This window comes from Perna viridis, chromosome 11 (genome assembly GCF_037379345.1).
Source record: "Perna viridis isolate PV_CMFRI_1.1 ecotype Kerala chromosome 11, ASM3737934v1, whole genome shotgun sequence".
NCBI classification, from domain to species: domain Eukaryota; kingdom Metazoa; phylum Mollusca; class Bivalvia; order Mytilida; family Mytilidae; genus Perna; species Perna viridis.
The window spans coordinates 30653209-30677857 of record NC_142455.1 but is presented as its reverse complement, the minus strand read 5'-3'; the positions used below and the strand labels follow the sequence as shown (position 1 = coordinate 30677857).

Genomic DNA, 24649 nt, shown 5'->3' with positions numbered 1-24649 from the left:
ATCCCTAACTTGACCCACTTGACCTATTACCTAATTACGAAACAGCCTCTGGGGTTATTGAATAAACAACTGGTTGTAGATAAGACACCATCAAGTTCGGTGTATTAGAGAAATAATTAATAAACTCCAATTATCAACATAATTGTTATTTTATTACTCTATTTCTGTGTAAAGACCAACAAAGTTGCCATAGCATATTTCACCCAAATTTCATATTTACATGTACATATTATACATATATAAATATGAACACACAAAGCACCTAAAGTTTCAAATACTGTATTTCGCCATTGTAAGCAAACTTATGTTTTTCAACAATAATCTTTGTTTTGTAGTGAATAAATGACCGGACACAGTGTACCTTCAACATAATACATGAAACTAAACCAAGCCCATAATTTTTTCTCATGTACATGTATGAAACTTTATATTCAATGAAATTCATGACACTATACTTATAGAATAACAAACCAGATTAAACTAACTTACATTTTGACAAATGGGGACTTACACAACTGCAGCTGAAAATACAATGTATATAATGTTTCTCTTGAAAGGGAAACAACTCAACTAACTATAAAACTTGAAAATGAGAGAACATTTTTTTAATAATTACCCAAATTTTGAATCGACATAGCCCAATACAGATGCTTGCAGCTGTAGCCCCAAGTTTAAGTTAAAGGAAAAGGACCTTTGACCATCACCTGTTGTCAGTACAATAATTTATCTTTTAACTGTTGCTACAGGTTGAGTTTGTGCTTGTTTTAAGACATCTGGAGAAGTGTGTATACATCGTGTATAGCAATCTGAGGACCATCGTCTTAAGGTCTGTACCAAATGATCCTCTAAACGAGCTTCATGGGCTGAGGTAGCAGCCCCAATTCTAAAAGAGTGACCATGAGGTAGCAGCCCCAATTCTAAAAGAGTGACCATGAGGTAGCAGCCCCAATTCTAGAAGTGTGACCATTGTAATTGAAACTTTTCAAACCAAGTTTTTCTAGAATTAATTTGACAGGGAAAATGAAACAATGTCTTGATAAAGAATTTCCTGAATCTGTAACAAATAAATGATTGAGTGCAGCAATTTTTGTACTATTTGAACAAATTTCTGAACCATTCTTAAAAATGGAATTGTTATGCCAAATCTAAAAGGATCAGTTGTAGATTTCTTTAACAAAATCTGTACACATTCAGTAGTGAAAGTGATGTCATTAAGGCATAAATTTGTTTCTGGATAAAAACTATCCAACACAGTAAATGCGCCACATCTAAGGAACCCAAAAAATGCAGTTTCTAACAATATATCTACAAAATAATTGAATACACCTTTACGTGACAATAAGGACATTTGCTATAAAATGTCAAAAATCACAGGTAAACGTTCACGCCTAGTTAAGTGAGTCTGTTTTTTTCTTTAAACCAATTAAAATAGTTCTCAAGTTTATTAATGGCGTTCCATAGACATTTTCTAAAGGATTGAAACCTCTTATTTGTAAATAGAAAAATTTTATACCACACAAGTATGATTTAATTGTGGAATATCTCAGATGCTTAGAAACATCACAAACAGCTATAAATCTGGATAACACTGTTTTTGATATAGGTGGTACATTAGACAACCATGTAATTCCCTGAAGTAATAGGAACTTGATATACTGGTCATATCCAGTCCTGTACAAAGATTTGGTCGTGCTGGCAACTGCACTAGCTTTTATATTGTCTACTGCGACATCCAGATAATCTCTTGAATGCACGGACATGGAGTGGGGGTTTTGTCCGCATCTACAACTAGCCGACGAAATTTCTTTAACTGATCACGAGAAAGACTATCAGCAATAACATTGATTTTCCCAGGTACATGTTCACTATATATCGCAAAGTTATAAGTGGCAGCACAATTACAAGTCTGCGAATAAACCTCATAATGTTTGGCTCATTAGAGCGTCCTTTCTGTAGAATTTGTACTGTGGTTTCATTGTTACAGTGAAATAAAATACGTTTACCTAACCAGTGTTTCCCCCATAAAACTGCAACAACAATTATCGGATATGGTTCAAGTAATGCCATTGATAAAGCCTTGTCTGTAATATTGTTTTAAATTTTCAGGCCAAGTATCATAAAAGAAATGTCCTTGATAGAAACCACCAAAACCTTTCGTTGACGAAGCATCTGTAAATAGATGCATGTCAGCGTCTGATGTTAATTCTAGTTCATAAAACATACTTATTCCGGTCCAGTTTGATAAGAACTGAAGCCACATTTTAAGGCCTGATCTACATTCTTTATATAACTGTACATAATGAAAGCTTTCCGTCACAGAGGACATGAGTTTGTATAAGTAGGTAACAAAGGCACCTCCAGGAAGAATAACACGAGATGCAAAATTCAAATGTCCAAGTAATTGTTCTAACTCCTATCTAGTGCAAGATTTTTTAGAATTTTAGAAAGTATCATAGAAATGTAGTCTGTTATTCTTTCAACTTTATCTACAGGCAATCGTGCCTCCATTCTAACCGTATCTAGAATAATTCCAAGATACTCCAACACACATACTATACCAATGGTCTTTTTTATCCGAGAGAGGAATTCGTAGTTTGTTAAATATCAAACATATTAAAGCTATAGTGCGTTCTCCAGTGTCTGTTGGTCTATCAGTGGTACGAAAGTCATCAAGCAAATAAAAAATAACCTCAATATCATAATTGTCTTGAGCAATCCAACAAATGGAGACGTCACAATTTGAGAAGATAATGTATATTAAACGGGTACAATAGTTTAGTTTGAGGAAAATTATGTTTTGACCTAAATATTAATTTATTCGTCTTTATCTCGTTATGTTCAGTTATAATTAATAATATTTTGTTTTGTATGTGTTCTAGTCAGAAAATGATTATAAAAATTACAAAACAAATATTTTGTGCGTTTTCTATATTTTGGTCTTATACTTAAAATGTTTACTGTACAGATATTTTTTTATATTCATCAAATTAAAAATACCTATCATACAGATATTTCAAATTTCAGAATGCGATACAAGTTTTCAAGGAGCACACTCTCATCATATAAGTATTCACTTGTTACCCTGATTCCTCCCCTGCGTATGCCAAATTGTTTGCAGCTGTTGTAGTGTACTCTACGCTGGTCAGACTATTTTACATAAACGTTTCAGCACACTCGTTTGAAATATTTTTTAAATCATATCCCCATAAAAATAGATATGAGACAGTCGGTAATTTATAGTTGAGGTCATTAGTACCTGTAAGATTTAATTTACATATATCTAAAATAATTTACAAAACTTCAGATATTGTCAAAGGAATGAGTAATAAATCAGAACAGAAAACAAATCTTTCTCACTAATATTGATTGTCGACTTGTGAATTACTTTTTGAAAGCAAATGAAGTTTTGCTGTTTTGTTTTGTTTTGTTTGCTTTTTTTTTCTTTTTTTCATTTGAGCATGAAAATAATGATACACAAATATTATTCTTTAAAAAATCCATACGTTTAATTATGTTTAAAACGATAAGATACATTGACATATGTTTTGCAGTAATGACAACTAAAATGATATTCAGTTCATTTCAGTTCTCCATGGTCATCATAACTTATGCCATGTTTTTGTAACAACAGACACTACGTCCATTCCCACAACGACAAAGTCCTCTATCTGCTTTATAATCCGATGGGCAAACTCCAGAACAATATCCGTTCCTATACTTCTTTCATCTGATTGTACCTATGGACAGAAAAAATAACCCATACTCAAAATTGCAGAAGTAAGTGTCATATTTTTCGCAGACGAGCACTTTATTGAATATCATAACGTCACAAAACATCAATCCACCGTTTACAAAATGAGAATTTTTTGTTGCAAATAACATCAAATAAGTACGAACATTTATATAATAAATAGGATAATCAATAGTATATCGTGATAAACTAAAATATAATTACTGGTGCCAAGACCAAGTTCCGCACACTCGTTAAATCTAGGCGTTCTTTGGCACACTTGTGATCATATTTTTGGTAATTTACTCTTTCCGATCACATATCCTATTATTATAAAAAAATATTTTTTTTAAATCAATACTTCCAGTCTGCAAAACATTTGCGTGGAAGAAAACAATCTGAATGCCATAATTCGACAATGGTTCTCTTGGCAATTGTTTTGACCTGAAAGCGGCATCAACTTTGGAACAAAAGTCGTAATTGAAATAAAACATCGCTATTAGATCTCTTTAGTTTGGTTTTGTTAAAAAATTGATTTGTTAAAACTAAACCATATTTTTCTAACAGGTCATACTAAATGATCAGTTTATCCTTTTCATAACTCTTGAAACTTTTGTAATAAAGGTATTTCGCTTAACTTTTCCTGTTCAAAAATTAGACACAAATTCCTTAAATGAAATTGGATGATATAGAAAACGAAACAGTTCATAAAAAACGAAAACAATTGCAAAATGAATTCCTATAAAAACAAACGTACTAACATCAAGTGGAAGGGCCCATATATACTACAAGTTATATATTTTAGATAGAATTTTGTTGAAATAAACAACCCCCGTATCCCGGATTCTTTTCATATAAATGCGTTTCACCAAATGCCTTGTAAAAAAATCATGGCTTATATTTCGGTCATCATGCTTAACAATATATTTTTTGCAAAACATCTTAAGACATTTGAATAAAAATGATTCAAGATTGAACAGAAACATTTCGGTAAAACGGAACAAATACAAAAACTGTTGCATCATAAAGACAATCCAAGTAAAAGAATGGCAATATCATTCAGTTATATTTTCTCCTATTCTATTGTTCCTTTTCAGTCTAAATTTTTTTTTAATTTAAAAAGTGAGGTACAATTACAAGTTTAGACTGACAATGTGGCCAATATGGTATCCTTGTTTTATTTTATCTGCGTAGAATTTTCACTTTATTTGTCAAAAAATCAGGACTTTCTCAATTGAAATCAGTTTCGACAAAAAATAACCCAAATAAGTTGAACACTAAAATTGAGTAAATGCGTTCACGTGGACGAATTAACATATTTGCAAATAACTAAAATGCATGAGAACGGGGCTTTAGTCTCACTTTTACATTTTTTTTTTTTTTTTTTTTTTTTGTTTTGTTTTGTTTTGTTTTGTTTTTTTTTTTTTGTTTTGATTTTTTTTTTTTTTGTATTTGTCGATGTTATAATTATATATACGGTTATAGATGAAAGTTTTTTCACGTAAATTTTGTTCTCTCTGTTTGAAAAGGGGTTTTTAACAGATAAATTAAGAGAAGATTTAAATAATGCTTTGTTTGACAAAATTAGAAAAGAATACAGAAAAAATATTTTAATATATATAAAACTCTTATTTTTCGTACTTTTCATTTTGTTGGGTAAGTTTGATTAAACGTATAGAAAGCCTTACCATTCTGGACAACACAAAACAAAAGCAATACACACAGAAGTCTAGACATTTTTAACTGTTATATTTAAGATTGTTCACTCATACATACCTTATTGAATTATTAATGACCATGTTCAGCTAACTTGCATTGGATGCATTAATTACTATGCAAACGATATATCACGTTGTGCAACTAAAACGTGATGAAGCAATTTGGTTACTAGATATGAATTACAAAAGCTTTTTTTATTTAAAAACCAGGAACTTATGCAATGTTTGGGTATAGGAAAGTGAGCATGCATTCTAATTTGGTACGATGAATATTCATTTCATTTCCAAACCTTACGGTGGTGTCTTACGTTCCGTTTTTTTTTCCCTAATAAAGCCATTTTTTTACTTTTCCTTTAGATAATAACATAACATAAATTGCCTCACAATTTTGTTTTCTACTCATTAATATGCCCTGATCTTTCAGCTGATTCATAGGTTTTCATTTTGTCATCCTGAATTGAGCTTATTTCCTTACTTGTTTACTGTAAACATTGTTATCAGCATTGTTCAGCTGTTCAGCGTTTGTCGTCATTAACAAATGTGTGTATTACAAAAATATATTTAATGTTTCTTTTTACATATATACTGCAATATAAGACTAGCAACTAAATGGAAATCGGTTCCAAGCAGAAGACCCTTATATCTGAAATATTTAAACTCTCCATGAACATTAAACAAATGAAAAAGACAAAACTTAGACTTTTATGGTATTTTCTATAGTGTGTGTGTGTGTGTGTGTGTGTGTGTGTGTGTGTGTGTGTGTGTGTTTTAAACAAAAGACCAAAAGGCTTTGGTCGGGAACTAGCTCTGTAAATGACACATAACAATTCGTTATATACTTTTTATTGCAAACCGTAAGTTAGTGTATAGATAATAACAATACTCCTTAAATGGATTTATTAGAATCTCTAGATTACATTGATTTGTTTTAATGTAGTTTGATCAATTGACCTAACGTTTAATCATAAATTCCACATGTTTTTTGAATGTGCTTACGGCTTATTTGATTTGCGATTATCTAGCTACTAACGAGAATTTAAGTATAAGTTTTTTTCGAAAAATTTTAAATGACTAAGCAGAATTGCAGTTGAACACTAGTTTTGAATAATGTTTGGAAAACGTATTTCGACGAAATTTTCAAGACTCCAAATCATTCGAAAATGACTTCGAACTAATAGGCTTCTGGAACAGGGTTATGGTGCTACAAGATTGAAGTCATCGAAAGAGAATCTCTGCGTAATATCCTTTCTAAAGGTCCCAAGTACCGTGAACCACGCGCCATAAATTGGAATTATAACTTTAAAGTTCTTATGGATGCCGTCGAGGACTATGCAAGAAAATGGATAAAACGAGAACAAGAAGACATTGATTCTCTGTCAGAGTGGTTAAAGGCCGTGTTTTTGTCTACAAAACGTTTTACCGTCTATGTACTGGATTCCTTAACTCCACAAGAATCCATACAAACAACGTTTCATAGCTGGATCTGCAAAATGTACCACCAAACCGCTTTCAAAACTTTTAACTTCTATACTCAAAACTGTCAAAGAAGGTCTACAGTCCTACCACAACACTTGTTACTCCCGTAGTAGTATTAATTCAATGTGGATCCTGAAAAATTCGAAAGATTTTTTGGAGACAATCATTTCAAGACTAATATCTGAATATAATAGCATTAAAACCTATGATTTTTCAACACTGTATACTTCTATTCCCCATACTCAGTTAAAATCCCGACTTAAAAACATTATACATCGTTGTTTTTTCCAAAAAAAGATGGTATACCTAGATACAAATATATAGTTCTTGGTAGAGATTCCTCATACTTTGTAAGAAATAATTCCGAATCATCTTCCAAATATACAGAGGAAGATGTTTACAAAATACTGGAATTTTTAATCGACAATATATTTGTCCAGTGTGGGGACGTGTTTTTCAAGAAACAGTCGGCATTCCAATGGGAACAAATTCTGCTCCTTTACTTGCTGACCTATTCCTTCACTCTTATGAGGCTGACTTTATAGCTGATCTGATCAGAAAGAAAGAAAGAATATCGTTTGGCTAGATCCTTCAATCTTGGTTTCCGCTGTATAGATGACGTATTATCTTTAAACAATCTTAATTTCGGGGATCTGATACATCGCATCTACCCAAAAGAACTTAAGATAAAGGATACTACAAACATTGTGAAGTCAGCCTCATATCTTGACCTACACTTAGAAATCGATGATAAAGGAAAACTATTGACCAAACTTTACGACAAACGTGATGACTTTTCATTCAGAATTGTCAACTTTCCTTTCATCTGTGGCAACATCCCTTCGGCTCCTGCGTATGGAGTGTTCATATCACAACTCAAACGTTATGCCAGAGCTTGCCGAAACTACGCAGACTTTTTGTATCGCGCTAGAACTCTAACAAATAGGCTTCTGGAACAGGGTTATGTTGCTACAAGATTGAAGTCATCACTACAGAAGTTTTATGGTCGTTATCATGAACTCGTGGATCGTTATGGTGTATCCATCAGCACCATGAAGACTGATTAAATCAACGGGTCATAGTTTTCCTTTCCTCGTTTGTCTACCACGGACTTGACTTTTTATGAGAAACTCGACGGGTGTTTCTAGAAACATAGGACGCATACCCTACCGGAGTACTTGGTTCATGCTCCCAGTTTTTAGTGGAGTCCGAGTTGCTCATTTACTTTTGTTACTTTGTATGTATGATTTTAATTACTTTAGGTTCTTTGTTGTGTATGTCTGTTTTCCATGTCTGGTCTTTGTCCCTGGATTACATTCTTTTGATTACCCCTATAAACTTGGTTACCTTGATTACTCTTTGTGCATGTACATATATATGTAGTACAATACATACAATGTAACAAATTTTTTTGTATATCTGTAGTTGTATAGAGAGTATTCAGCTGTGACCTTAGGTAGTTAAATGCATTGTTCATTTACATGTACATGTACTAGAATCTGCCCCAGTGCTTTTATATGAGATTTTGAACCAGGAGTAATGGGACTTTGATGTACTTTTACATAGTACAGTTGCTATCAAACACTTATTAAAGACAACTACTCAGAAACTGGTCAATGAATTTTGTTGAATATTGTTTGTACTCACCATAAGTAGTTGCTATAATTTATAATTGTGACCCCTATTCATCTCTTCTTTTCAAATATTCAATGATGAACTGTTTTCTAAGATTTTATCTACAAGTATTCCAAAGGCAATAAGGCCATTGAAGTATATTTTGCTCAAGAAAATCAACAATTAGACATGTGCAATGTACATGTATTCCACCTAATGCAGTGTTAAATTGACAGCAACATACATTTTTTGCAACTACATGTAAACCTTTCTTTTCTTATACCCTCTCCTCCTCAAACCAAGTTAAGTGATGTACAGGAGAAATGTACATACATGTAAGAATCAACACATCTGTCTGTCTATTAATCACATTCCTTATTAGCACAACTCCTTCTTGCTTTCAGAGAATTTCGTTGAAATTTTGTAAGAATGTTAGGCATAATATATAAATGTGCATGAAGAAATACATTTTTAATGTAGGACGACTCAAGCGGGAGGTAAATTAATTTCAAGGTTTCAGGTCTCACATACCTTTATACTACATTTAGTTTCTAGTCACTAAGACACCAAACTCATAATACAATGAAAACCAACTATGCAAAGACTAAACATGTAATAGACTTAGTCCAAGGCCTAATCCCTTTTGGGATTCAGCGCTCGAGATATTTTTTTTTGTTTTAACGGTGGTGGTAAAAAAAATATCTCAAGTGCCAAATCCCAAAAGGGATTATCCACGACCAAGAGCACACTCATGGCATGGGTGTTTTATTTCTAAATAGGATAAAAAAAAAAAGAACATCTTTGGCTTAGTTTCTTCATTTTTTTCTGAAAGACAATCGGCAGTCTTTTTAATTATATTTTCTTTTCAAAACCATAAAAAAACTTTTTTGGGAAGGGGGTCTGAAGGAGGGTCTGTAGGGTGACCGAAAACGTAATTGGATGGTCAATTGATTATTCCAGCACTATTCTTTGTTGTGTTTGTCAGTTTTCAATGTCTGGTCTTTGACCCTGAATTACATTCCTTTGATTTCCGCTAGAATTTAGGTTCCCTTGATTAATCTTTCAGGACAAAACGTATACATGTATGTTCAAATTTGCTCTTAAGTGAATACGAGTCTGCGTCCATACTTGCCACTCGGGCAATGCGAGTCTGTGTCCACACTTGTTAAAAAAATTCAAACCACAAAAGAAGACTGGTACATGTTTCTATTTTGTAGGCTATGACACAATTGTTTTAGATTAAGGGACCAAAATGGATCCAAAAGCAAACATTTCAGAAAATTCATCTACATGCATGTACCTCCAGTAAAAGTACAGAAAAGTCTTGGACATTGTTCCTCAATATTCTTTGCCACAATGGTCAGACTAGTACTGGGATTGAGTTAAGACTTGCACAATTTACAAATGACTGGCCACAAAAAGGAGCAGAAACATGCATTTTCATGTTGATAGATGTCCAGATAATAACTTGGCTATTTGTGAACGGATATCTTTGATATCATATCACAATTTGCTGTACTACAAAAAGAAGACAGGGATTTATTTTGGGGGATGAGATTTTGACCTCAATTGTACTTGGAATACGGGTAAAAAAGGTGCATGAAACAAGCATTTTCCTTATGTTCGGACAATGACTTGAGTAAAAGTCAATGGGTCTCATATAAAAATTACAACAATCTGCCATACAACAAAAGGAAGACTAGGATTCTTTTTTTTGGGGGGGGGGGATTTGACTTGAGCCAATTAAGAATAAGAGGCCACAAACGGGTCAGAAAAAGGAATGTTTGTTTTATTCGTAGTTGATACCTTGAATAAAAAAGGGAATGAATCTCTTTAAAATTGTATTACAAGATGCCATACCCTCAAAAAAAGTTTGGATTGATGTTGGAGGTTTTGACTGGAACCCTTGAGGAAAAATTGAACAAACAGTGACCACTTCTATTCTGATCAAATTCTTATCCTGTGTCAAATATCTAAAACTAATCAAAATCTGAAGCTGTACATATTAACTTTGAATGGTGTGTAATACTTGCCTTAAATACTCAGGGTTTGACATCTGCAGTTGTATCAAGCTGCGCTCTGCAAAGCATTTTGTTTATTTTGGAGTTATGGGACATTATTGATAAAGAGGTTTCCCATATTTGCACAATAACATGTATGATAATGCTCTAACATTTTTTCTTGAAACTGTTAAATAGTTTATTTTTATTACCATAAGATCGCTTTTGATTTTTTATACAGTTTTTATTTTATCTATTTATTTTTTTTAGTTCATTTATATAAATATCGGGCAATTTCCCATTTTTGGACGTTGACTCAAAAGCGTTTTAACCAAAGGCCATGACTTTGTGAATTGTTAATTTCTTTTGATCTATCCTTTTGATACTTTTGTATATTTTTTTCATACCCGGCAGATCCAGAAGTAAAATTCTGGGACCAATTTTATACACCCGTCTAAGAAGGGACTTATTATGGTATACCGTTGTCCTACCATCCGTCTGTCATCAATACTTCGGACAATAACTCAAAAACACTTTCACCAACTTTATGAAACTTTGATAAATTGTATTGATGTAAGCTTCCTTTCAATATTTATAAATTTCAGATTTATTGTTTCGTGTTATGAATTTTTAAACATAAAAATGGGGATTTTCAGGTTTTGGGACATTACCTCAGAAACACTTTCACCAACTTTTATGAAACTTTGATGAATTGTTCATATCTGTTGAAGTAAGCTCCCTCCCGATTTGTATAAATGTCAAATTTTACGTTTCTGTGTTTACTCTTTAAAAAAGAGGCGGAAACGGCCAAGTAAATTTATTCGTTGAAAAACAGACAATATGTTAAGATGATCGACTAATAAATAAAAAAGGAACTTAGTAACCTTGTCAGAAAAGTGTGTTTTGAACAAGATAGAAATGTATGGGTGAAAAATGAAGACAACAAACTTAGTTAAACTTGAGGTAGCCTTTTTTTGGGGGGAGGAGGGGGTAAAGCGCAGCTCTTTATTTCTAATGTATGTACATGTATTTTTTGTTTCATTATTTTTTTAATCACTCACAGAAGGAACAGCTAGCAAAAAATGTATGTTAAACCCCAGTTGAAGTGGAACCTAATAGACTCAAAGTGAGTTGTGTTAACATTGATCTCATTCACACTTTGTGTAATTGTTTAAACTTCCTAAGTCCAATAATTCCTCTTTTTTAAAATGTTTGTTCTCTTTTTAGGTCATCATGCGTGGCATGTGTGAAATTGATATAAAGAAACCCAGACATGCAGAGAATTTCCTCAGGATAATGCAAGTGCTGGTAATAATCCAACCACCAATCAGGGACTGATAACTTCAAAACAGGACAAATTATATGTGTGTAAATGTTAGTATTTAGAATATCAGTGTAATGGTGAAGCAAATACTTTGAGGATTTGTTCTGTTTGACGGCTAGTTTTAGTAAATTTTTAATCCTGATTAGTCACAGAATGCAGAATCATTTAAATGAATTAGAGTCAATCTTGTCTTAAAACTTTTTATTCTTTTTTAACTAGCCTAATATAGAACTCCTTTGAGTTAACACTATTGATGTGTTGTAAAGTAACAATTATTGACAATTTCTTTAGGATAGCTACTTACTCATGTTACTGTTAAATGTACTATAAACATCACTTAAATGAGAGGCAATAACCCCAACATCATGATATTGAATATATGATAACGTTAGGTATCTGTTAAATTTTAACGCTAAATTAACAATAAAAAAGACTCAATGATAATTGATGTTAATTTAACTCTATTTGCTGCACTGCTCCGCTGAATAATTTTTTTATACAAGAAAATTAATTATTTAACTAAGCATTATCCTAGAAGAACCATAGAAGACTAAGCACAATATATGTAGTTAAGTAGTCTGGACAATAGATCTAAATAAATATAGACCATGAAGTTAACATTTATATACCGTTCGGAATTCTTTTTTAAGAATCTGAATGATTTTATCTTGATACTGGCTCTCACGAAAAATACAATTTGATCTCATCTTCCCAGTTTGTTGCGGGAATAAATTAACAGGAATCCAATACTTCCCTTTATGCAAAGACATAAATTTTAATATTGTTAATCTATTTTTAAGGAATCGTGGTAAATTATGCTTTGATTATGACGCTTCGTCATGCGTCTAAGTGTTATTTATTGGAATATCAAATGTCACTTCTGTATAAATGGTTCGGGTGATAGCACATGTTAATCATACTTCATGATGTCAGCTGGACTCTTGTGTTTTTTCTTTTTGATTGGGAATTTGCATTACGGTAAGCTTGTCACTTACATGATAATTTCATAATAATGTTACTTTTAAATAATGTAACGTTTCGGTGGCTGTTTAAAAATGTAGAGGACGCTTACCCTACCGGTGCACCAGGTCCATGCTCTCAGTTTTGAATGGAATCCGAGTTGCTCATTTACTTGTGACCGTGCAGGTCTGGGTGTCAAAAGAATAGGCATGCAGCAGCGCTAAGCTTGTCATAAAAGGCGACTAAATAGTGCTCAGAACCCTAGCCGGGGGCTAGGGCGGTCTGCCCACAGAGCAACTGGGTTGTGTTCCCCAGGTGGTGGAATGGGGTATCCCTGGTATGTTACATGCTGGGGTTGTCAGGCTATAATACGGAAACCCTGACCGCAAACCATAGTGGTGCACCGTGTTGGGAATGATGTCACGTTCCTCGCACGTTAAAGAACCCTACTGTGGTATTCTCCCGGAGTAGGAGCCATAGGGCTCCGCCACAGGAGGCTAAATTGCCCGACCCTACCCACCTTTCCCTTTTTCCAGAGGCAATCAAAATTTGTCGACCCCATTAAGTGCACGGTGATGCGTGCGTATTTCCCTTTCTGGTCTTTGTCCCTGAATTGCTTTCTTTTGAAGAAGGATTCGAATTATTTCCTGGTGTCAGATTTTCTCCAATGATACATGGGGCGATATTGGCCATTGATAGTGCAATTTTCTAAAGTTAAATGTTGATTGATATGATAATGATAACCATGCAGTGACGATCATCCAACATTTATTGAATTAGTAATTTGAAAACAGGGGTTTTCTGCAGTATTCTTCAATTTTTTTTCGGGTTTTAATAGAGCTTATACTGGCAATAGCTGTAACAACGGACACTTTACATGTCAAGAACTTAGCGTAACTTTGGTTTTCCCATCTACTATAAAAGTGATAACATTCGATAATGCAGTATGAATATAAGAAACAAAAGAAACAGTTTCATACTTTTGTTATTCTCCATTAATAGGAAACGCTGGTCCGAGGTCATGCACAGCCATTAACGGCGAATGTAGTTATAGGGATGAGACGGACATAGCTGATGGAATCGTTGTTGAAATGTTTCACTCTGATTGTTTGCTTCCAAAGAAATGTTTTGTAGAATGTAAGTTTCGATCGAATTGTTCTTAACCTTTACCATTGTTACCAAATGTTCGATTTAAATATCTCAGCATAATTGTTAGATATACATTTCAAATAGCATAAATTTTGTTTTTGATTTCTTTATTTTTTTTTGTGTATTTTGCTGGTATGTTTGTTGTTTTTCTTTTTGTTTTTACTTTTTTTTCCCTATTGTTTTTTTTTAATTTTGTTTTGGTTTGGGTCTTAATTAATACCTTTGCCATGTAATCAAATTACGTTCTACCTCAACTTTTTTCAAAACAGAGTACTAGTTATTACAACTGACTGAATTTTGTTATAAAGTTTTATATATGTATGTCATGTGCAGAGAATTTGACTTCAGACAAAAGTGTTATCACTTCCAGGTAGACGACCTTGTTATTATATTGATCATAAGGTTAGTGGGGCTGGGAGTGGGTCAATATTTTTACCACATCGTAAGTGTGGTCGGGAATGGGTTTATTTTTACCACAGTGTAAGTGGGGGTGAAAGTGGGTTAATATTTTGACAATATGGTTAGTAGGGTGGGTTGGGAATGGGTTAATATTTTAAACGCAGTGTAAGTGTGGATGGGAAATGGGTTAATTTTTTACCACAGGGTAAGTAAGGTTGTAAGTGGGTAAATATTCTGACAATATGGTTAGTAGGGTTTGAAGTGGGTTAATAGTTTGACTACATGGTTAGTGGGACTGTGAGAAGGCTGATATTTTGATTACAGGGTTAGTGGAGTAGGGAGTGGGTTAATAATTTGGGTCTGGGAATTTTGATAGTTTTGCTGCCAGTATTTTCTAATAATCTATTTATTTCCTCAAATAACTAGGTTTATGTATGTCACAATTTGTTTTAATTTTATTTCAATAGGCTCCGTCCGATGTACAAAGTATAAAAATGGTTTCTGTGCTGATATTTGCCCTCCTGAGTATAAAGAAGAGAGGGATCTTTGTCGTTGTGGGAAAGGACGCAGTGTGTGCTGTTACAAAGATGAATAGAAAACTGAAACACAGCAGACAGTTGGAAATAATAACAAAATCACAAAGGCATAAATTATGGTTGTAATTTGTATGAAGATAATAAATAAGTATTTTTCTCCAGTTTTGTGTTTACTTTTTCTCTCTTAAATGACCAAACCAATCTCCGTAATTAAAAAAAAAACAAAAACAAAAACAAAAAACATATTGAATTGGACTTAATTATTACAGTTGCATGCTACAAAACCTTTAGTACTATTTGTAATAAACAGTTGAACTGTAATTGGCTGGAAAACAAAATCAAGATGATTTTCGTGATTTTTCTATGTCTGTTGATATTCTTGCAGTTAACAAATATAAATATATATTCATTTGTCGTTTCTGCTTTTTCGAAAAAAATATCAAGGTTTTGATGGTAATAATTTATACGAAAATTATGTGTCTTCTATACGAGAGTTCGTTTATTCTTGCGCCCTTTATGAACATCATTATATGGTGGTATTTGTAGGGAAGGGGAAAACTTTTCTATTTTCAAATCGTGTGAAAATTTGATAACCGAACAGTACTTACCATAGAATAGGATTCGGAAAACATAGCAAATGCTAGTCGGCCACTGGCAAAAAATCAATATATGATTCTTTGTAAATTTCTCAAACATTATCTAACCAAAATGAAAATAACGTTCAATCAGAACTTGTATAGGATAAAAAAAACAAACTTAATTTTTCAAAATAACGAACGCGATGCATATTCAAGTCGAGTCCAAAATAAATCTGACAAAATAGATATTACATCACCGTAATAGCTGGTACCGCAATTTTCCTGACTTGATGGAATTTCATATTCAAACTCATACGTTACACCAGTGCTTGCTGTAACTACGCAGACGTTTTGTATCGCGCTAGAATTCTTACAATTAGGCTTCTGAAACAGGGTTATATTGCTACCTGATTGAAGTCATCAATACACAAGTTCGTCATGGATCGTTACGGTGTATCCATCTGCACCATGAAAACTAATTTGTTCAACGTATCATGGTTTTCTTTCCTCTTTCGTCTACCCCGGACTTGACTTTTTAAAGCAACTCGGCGGGTGTTTCTAGAAAAGCAGAGGACGCTTACCCTACCGGTTCACCTGGTCCATGCTGCCAGTTTTTAGTGGAGTCCGAGTTGCTCATTTACTTTTGCTACTTTGTATGTATGATTTTAGTTTCTTCATTTTCTTTGTTGTGTATGTCTGTTTTTTTTATGTTTGGTCGTTGTCCCTGGATTACATTCTTTTGATTTCCCCTATATTATATTCTGATAATAATCTTGAATTGAGGGTCTCTAAAAGATCTTTCGATTTTTTCAGGATGCTGATTTTCCAGATTTTTGACACTTTCTTGCAAGGAAGGTAGAAACGGTATTATTTTAATACTAAACTTTAAAATTAATTAATTCGAAGTATTTTATTTGATTTGCCCATGCACAATGCACGTTCGCGCCAGCTACAGGCACCAAAACAATTTTTAAAAGAAGGGCTTGGTCGTGCATGTTCATATATTCATTTTGTAATTTACTATATTTTCAGTTACTTTATTGTTTTTATGCTTAGTCGGTGTGTTAAAGCATTGACCGTCATTCATTTTAGACACCAACGATTCGATAAAGAGTGCAACGGTCAACGTTTTCAATTATAAAGACATTTCTGGCGAAAATTGCTCCTTGTGGAACGAGAACACGAGTTACTCGTGCCTGTATGTATCCCATTGGTCAATTATTGATTAATGGGTGTTGTCAATTCATGTTATAACACCGCTTTCTGCGTTATCCAAATTTGAATATCTCGTATGACCGTGCTATAAATATAACCTATTTTCTACTGCCTCGTAAATATCACATATTAAAGAAACACAGTCAATATAATTGTTTTCAGTTTGTTCTTAACACCATCTGAATATACGACGTGGAATATGCAAGTCAACTATTTAAAATTAAGTAACACATTTTAGTGCAACAAAACAAAGCTTTTTTTATTCCATTGTTTATTTTTGCATTTATTGAGTTTTAATATGCAAAACAAAATCAGATGCATATTTTGACAGTATCAATCACACAATTTCCACAAATCAACTGGATAGATTCGTGTTAAAAAGAACAAATAGAACAATAAAAATACCTCAAAATTGTCCATGGTGTTTTTAATTATTTACTAGGTAAACGTTTTGTTCACAAAATGACAAGCTACAAAATAAGCATAAAAAACAGGTGACATTTTAGGAGCTGGGACAAATGCTGACGTTCTCCACGGTAAAGGAAAAATGACAGAAGATTTCAAGATTGACAACGCCTACAAGGATGATTTCGAGAGGATCAATTGGACGCGTTGTCTGTCTAGTCAACGACAAACATCCCAGAAGTTATAAGGATTGAGTTATGGAGAGATTCAGGAGGAGTACTCAGCAGTTTGTTTGTAGATTACATTGAAGTTACAAATTTGCTTACTACATTTCACGTCCATATTTCCGACAATGCGGTGGATTCAACCAAACAAACGATATTTTATCAACAATATCGATATTTGTTTACCTCAAGATAATAATTTTAAGGAAATCCGACCCTAGAATTGAGAGACATTCAAAGAAAATATCAGGTTGATGTTAAAATACCAGGAGGGCCTGCGCAGGTTTGTTAATTAACTATTATGAAATCAATCATTGACAATACCGATTATTTTAAAGCATCTTTTTATTTACCTAACTACAATTACAAGCAAAGGACCTTCAAGAAGTTGAGTCATATAAAATTGCATGTGAATAAAGATTTGAATGCATGAAAACAAGCACTTGTGTGTACGTTTTGGATGTCGTTGTATATAATTATGACACATATTCAACCGATACTAAGAATAGTTTGTTCAAACTATGATCATTCATTTCTTTGTTGGATTAAACAGCTCGTTACAAAGCTACTAACGACAATTCCTTAACAATAATCAGACGTCGATCCTAGTATGATCCAAAAGTCTACAGGTCACAAAGGGAAGCCCTAATACACCCACATGCAAAATTTATTGGAATATAATTTCAAGTTGCTTTAATGGTGCTAGTTAGCAAAACTGCAGAGTATGAAATGTGTAAACAATGAAGAGTGGTAGCTGTAAGGTTTTGGGAATTTCAGTATTAAAGTTAGTAAATTTTCAATTATTTAGCAAAACAACGAAACGTAGTATAACTGATAAAATATAGAACCAATATAGTTCTAAAAGTATTTTTTCAATAATTATAACAATTATTAAGTAGTCGTCGTTTTAAGAATCATGCAAATTCTGTAATATGTGATACAGCCAAAAAAATGCTACACATTTCAATTTATGTTATTAAGTTGCTTTATAGGTCTATATGATGAAATGTTTAATCATTTATTCCAATCTGTCTGCTCTAAGAAAACAATCTTTATAAAAACAATTAACAGTGTCTATTGTATTTTTAGTGTCATTTAATGAGTTATCTCACTTAATTTAAATTCTATAGCTATATTCTATATAATTGTTTATTTGTTAGGAACAAGGGTTATATGAAAAGCCATATATTAATTTCTGTTTACTATAACATTTAAAACAAAATCAAAAACAAAAATATGTAAGCTTTTCAACCCTGAATCACAGTTTATATGATTCTTTTCTGGGGTGCTACTTGAATATATTAAATTTCATTATTTATTAATTTGAGAAATAAGGTAAAGCACAAAATTAAGTAAGATGACAGAACAACAAAGTAACGCACAACAAAAAACATAAAAAAACCAAAAATAGTATATACAAATCAACAAAAGAATAAAGGCAACTTAGACTCAACTAAAATAGCACCCAAGTTTTATTCATAAGGATTGTTTACGCAAACGAATGGTAATAACAAAATTACCGAACTAATAAAATGTAGGTAATGGTCCAAAGGACTAGAAGGAAAGCGTTTTTTGTTTTTAGTTTATTTCGGATAAAAGTTTAACAGTGTTTATTTAACTTAAAACGTTTTTTAAGTGTCGTATACAATGACACAGTTTCATAGAAAGATTCTAGAAATTATTTTTTTCCCCATATTTTTCAGCCCAAACCCACTTGATGATGGAAGCAATAGCTGTTTTGTGTAACAGACAGTTACTTTCTCGCATCCGATTTTTAAGCTGCTGAAACCACATTTTATGTACATTAAATCTATCAATTCGTGAGTAGCTGCTACCTAGAATTGTTTTTCCAAACTTTTTGCTTCGATGTTATCGTTTTTTTTTAATTGTTGACATTGACAAATGTACACTTCTTATTTAGTTAATTCCGATATACATAAATATAGAACCATTTGTTGGTAAGAAAAAAAAGTAAATTATGTAAGTTTCATGCATTCTATTATTTTTATTTTTATTTCGTTGATTTTATTTCCATGTTTTTTTTTCCAAATCATCTTCCAAATATACAGAGGAAGATGTTCACAAAATGCTGGAATTTTTAATTGACAACATATTTGTCCAGTGTGGTGGACGTGTTTTTCAACAAACGGTCGGCATTCCAATGGGAACAAATTGTGCTCCTTTACTTGCTGACCTATTCCTTCACTATTATGAGGCTGACTTTATCGCTGATCTGATCAGAAAGAAAGAATATCGTTTGGCTAGATCCTTCAATCTCAGTTTCCGCAACATAGATGACGTATTATCTTTTAAAAAAATCCTAATTTCGGGGATTTGATATATCGCATCTACCCAAAAGAACTTGAGATAAAGGATACTACAGACACTGTGAAGTCAGCCTCATATCTTGACCTACACTTAGAAATCGATGGTAAACGAAAACTTTTGACCATACTTTACGACAAACATGATGACTTTTCATTCAAAATTGTCAACTTTCCTTACATCTGTGGCAACATCCCTTCAGCACCTGCGTATGGAGTGTTCATATCACAACTCATACGTTATGCCAGAGCTTGCCGAAACTACGCAGACTTTTTGTATTGCGCTAGAACTCTAACAAATAGGCTTCTGGAACAGGGTTATGTTGCTACAAGATTGAAGTCATCACTACAGAAGTTTTATGGTCGTTATCATGAACTCGTGGATCGTTATGGTGTATCCATCAGCACCATGAAAACTGATTTATTCAATAGTTCATAGTTTTCCTTCCCTCGTTTGTCTACCCCGGACTTGACTTTTTTATGAGCAACTCGGCGGGTGTTTCTAGAAAAGCAGAGGACGCTTACCCTACCGGTGCACCTGGTCCATGCTTCCAGTTTTTAGTGGAGTCCGAGTTGCTCATTTACTTTTGTTACTTTGTATGTATGATTTTAGTTACTTTATGTTCTTTGTTGTGTATGTCTGTTTTCCATGTCTGGTCTTTGTCCCTGGATTACATTCTTTTGATTACCGCTATAACCTTGGTTCCCTTGACTACTCTTTATCTACTACTTGATGTCTCATTTGGATTGTAAAAATATTCACTTTCTGCGATTATAAAAACACTAATATTAATTATCCGGTCATTCGGACTTTTCTCGCTTTTTAGGAGGATTTATTTTTATTTATTTTTTTTTTTATTTATTTATTTTGTTTTTGTCATGTGAAATTTTTTTACATATATGTCCACAAATTATTCTTTAAATTTTATTCGTAAAGAGTTCGGAAATCACTCTTAATCATCGTAAGGCATCGATCAACGATCGCAAGAACTGTTTGGTTTGCTACGATTTTTTTACGATTGTTTTACGATTCATTTAAGTATGATAGCGAGTAGTTTACGATAGTCACACGAATTCAAGGAAACACTTTGCGAATATATATGAACACTTTGCCAGTTAGGAAGAGAGTTAGGCTGTCGAAGTTGGCGAAGAAGTCGAAAGCTTTTGGGTATATTATTGACAAATTTCACTCGTAAAACATATCAAATGTTACATTGAAAATGCATGAGGCTGTATGGCTTGATTTTAAATGCTTAAATGTTACACCATTGAACAATCCCGTATGTTTACGTTGCTCGTATTAAATCGCAATGAATCGCGAACTGCTATCGGTAAACGCATCACATTCATTCTTTGTGAATCGAAAAGTAACCGTTCATACTAGCAACCAATCATTAAGCACTCGTAAATCACCCGTAAATATGTCTTACTTCGAACGGATTCGTGTTGGCTTTACGAATATTGTAAATTTCGGAGATTCGTGATCATTTGTAAGAAAAATTCGTGTATGTGAAGGAGCAAGTGTATCGAAGGAGTTTATGCAGTTGCCAGTTGCGAGAATTCTTGTTCACAGAATTCCAAATTTTTTTTTAAAGTATTTGCATACTAAATATATTTTATTTTGCATTATCAGGAGTACATAATTTAATAAATAATACTTTACCATTGTTTAATGGATGTTTCGCCTGACATGGTCCTAAGCGGATGTCATGGCTGGTGTCCTGCAATCAACAGGAACAAACTGCTTACCATTTTGAACATCTTATTTTATCATGTTCATAAGTTTCTTTCATTGCTGCTGGTTTTTGTGTGCACTTATTACTCCCTTTTTATGTTTAAACATTACTTCGTTTGTTTTCTTGTTACTATTTCGGTAATGTTTATTTATAGGTTTTCTTAATTTACATTTTCTACTTTCTCTTTCTCCATATTTCTCCAGAATGGCTCTTTCCAACTTGATCTCACCCGGAGGTTAAGTTGACAAATCTTCAAATAGAAGGGTGAATGCTTCATTTTTGTTGATGAAAAAGAGGTATTTTTCTTTACTTTGATTTAATTTATCATCGTGTTGATGTATCTTGAGTATTCATTGATCATGATAAACGCGATTTAGTATACTTAGAATGATTTATAATTTACATAAACTATTTTACAAATATACTTGTATTTTGAAAAAAAAGGCTGTTTACTTGTTGTACTTGTTGAACGGTACATTCAATCGTGTGAGATTTCAGGAATGTTTCTTATAATTTGTTCTAATTGGAAACTTTTTAAAGAATTAAAAACACAAATTTTTTAAAAAATTGTTTCATGTTCAACACGTCACTTTGTTTGGATGACGTCATAGTATCAACGGAAGCTATTAAAATGATCTCGTTTGCTCAAAGAAATCCGGAGACTCGAAAAGCTTGTTAGAAATCAAAATGATTATAGTAAAATATAATAAAATATAATAAAATGCTTTTAATACTTTTAATTTCAATAGCTTATAAAAAACCTAGTCGTTCTGCACAGTATCAGCTCCGTTTTCGTCTATTGGCTGGGTTTTTCTTCGACAACTGGTGATTCACTGATTGCGTTGCCAAGTATTAATTTTTTATTGCAGTTTACCTCCTCACAAACATGAAATGCGGCACTAAATATTGAGTAAAAAGAATTCTTTCCATCTACTGTTTTAGCATTCATGCCAACTTTGACATCATATTGGGAATATATTAAGTACAAACATGCAAAGGTTGTCAGCTACAATCAAACCTCGTGATATGAAGCATTGATTCTATGAAAGTAGTGCTCAATAAGTGATAAGTGCTGCTCAGTTAGAAGTTACGACCCTCCGTATACTGCAATTGCAAAGAGATGTCAATACAAAATGTTGCTAGAACCTTTGTATGCAATGGCACAATGCATTCAGACAAACCTTCACTTTTCCTTATAAATTCAAAAGGAATTCAAATAAATCTAACTTTTTCTACGTTGCTGTAAGATTTACATGTATCATCAAAAAGTCATGTAATAAATCCTGTCAATAAAAAAGGCAGAGTCACTAAAGATTTCATCAGTGTCATTTTGTACACAATAGGATATTAATATGCTAATTTTGCGTCTTAGAACTGAAGCTTTCAAATACAGTATTTTGGTTGCTTTTTTTCTTTACGCGGACATTCGTATTTTTACACATTCTTTTTTTACTTGGCGTCTGTCGTCGTCGTCGTCCATCGTCGACGTCGTCTGTCGTCGTCCGTCGTCCGTCGTCGTTAACAATTTTTCAAAAATCTTCTCCTCTGACACTATTTAACCAATTGATACCAAACTTGGTATGAATCATAGAACTGACGTGGGGATTTTTGATCCGTCGAAAAACATGGCCGCCGTTACTAAAAATAGAACTTAGGGGTCAAACAGTAGTTTTTCGCATATATCTCCAAAACCGTTAGGTTTAGCCAAATTCTGACATTGTTCAGCATGATGAGATGTATCTGTGGTCAAATTTTCATTTTAATCTGTTAAGCCATGTTGGAGGTATTGCCCTTTTTCAACGATTTTTGCTGTTTTTAATGTTATTTCTTTCAAAAATCTTCTCCTCTGATACTAATTGACCAATTTAAACCAAACTTGGTATGAATGTTCCTTGGGGTATCGTTCATATAACTGATGTGGGGATTTTGTTCCGTCGAAAAACGTGGCCGCCTTTACTAAAATTAGAACAAAGTGGTCACACGTCTCCAAAACAGTTAGGTTTAGTATAAAATTATTTCTATAGCTGACACTTATTATAAGGCCTTCAAAAGTTTTCAGGGATCAAAAATGTCAGGTGACCCCTTGTAAGAGTTATTGCCCTTGAAAGATTTTTTTTTTTTTTTTTAAAGTTTTCAGCCCATATCTTGAAAACTATAATAGACAGAAAGAAACTCTCTATCGCTGAAATGATTCTTTCGATAGTCCTACCAAAGTCCTCTTGAGTCAAAATTGTTGGACAACTCCTTGATAAATTTGTTGCCCTTGAAAACAAACTTGAACCAGGTGTGCGATTCAGGCTCTTTGGAGCTTCTTGTTTCACCTTTTAAACTGATAGATCTGAGTGCCTACGACAACGTGAAAAAAGACTTGATACAAAGTTTGACTTTCGCTGACCATGGTTTACATCAAGAACTGTGTTGTCTCCGAAATTTCTATGAAAAAATGAGTTAAAGTCTAAAAGACGCGTATTTGAATAACTTGTCTGTATGCAGAAAGGGCTTGTATTTTTCTAGCAAGAGATCTTTTTTTCAGAACGAACAACTCTACACTTATAGATTAGATAAGTTTCGTGAATGGTACACGAACATGTTTTCATTTGATTTTTTTTCCATTCTGTATCACGCCAAAGTTATACTGTATTTTGAAATACAAATGAATGCGATGGAGTTTCCGATCTTTTAGTATAAAATGCAAGACGACCCATTGTGTGTTAGGTATTAGATATAGTCAATTGGTTTGGACATGTACCCAAAAAACAACAAAGAACGTAAGGTGTCGTTTACTTGTATGAGTCCTGCAATAACTTTTGTGATGCCTAATTTTGTTTGAAGGAATGTCATCGAATTGATCAAATTCAATAAGTAACATTCTATATACATCACCTTTCCTGCCTTAAAGTATTTATAAATGTTAGGTATATTTTATCAGTTGATACGCGGCTAGTTTCTGCTGTGTGACTTTTTGGCATAAAATACAATGATGCAAAATTATGGGCTTTGTATACGTTTCGGAGGCGGAGTATGCATTCAACGGGACTGAAACTCGATCATGATGCGCAAATATTATGTCTTTTTTTAAGAAATATTTACATTTACACAATGAATAAAACTAGGCCGGGATAAACACGAGAAACAATCCGAAAGACAGCTCCATTGCTATTTATTTTAAAGGCTTGTAAAAATATTAATTGATCTTCATTAATAAATAAGAAAAGGCAATGCAAATTAACGATATGAAACTAAAACAAGGAAATGGAATAA

At 33.1% G+C, this 24649-nt stretch overlaps 1 protein-coding gene across 1 annotated transcript; it reads left to right on the top strand.

Annotated features, from left to right (window-relative positions):
- The first annotated feature begins 12755 nt into the window (after nt 1-12755).
- LOC148603697 (uncharacterized) lies at nt 12756-15057 on the top strand. The gene is made up of 3 exons (XM_088553798.1): nt 12756-12840; nt 13825-13959; nt 14838-15057. Exons 1-3 carry the CDS (start codon nt 12786-12788, stop codon nt 14963-14965), a joined length of 318 nt encoding a protein of 105 aa, XP_088409924.1. The 5' UTR covers nt 12756-12785; the 3' UTR covers nt 14966-15057.
- Nucleotides 15058-24649: the final 9592 nt, after the last annotated feature.

Bases quoted from the DNA above. Each gene is read 5' to 3' on its own strand.
- LOC148603697 (XM_088553798.1), top strand. From the start codon at position 12,786: ATGATGTCAGCTGGACTCTTGTGTTTTTTCTTTTTGATTGGGAATTTG. The intron at 12,841-13,824 runs GTAAGCTTGTCA...CTCCATTAATAG, and splicing joins GATTGGGAATTTGCATTACG to GAAACGCTGGTCCGAGGTCA. The intron at 13,960-14,837 runs GTAAGTTTCGAT...TTATTTCAATAG, and splicing joins AAAGAAATGTTTTGTAGAAT to GCTCCGTCCGATGTACAAAG.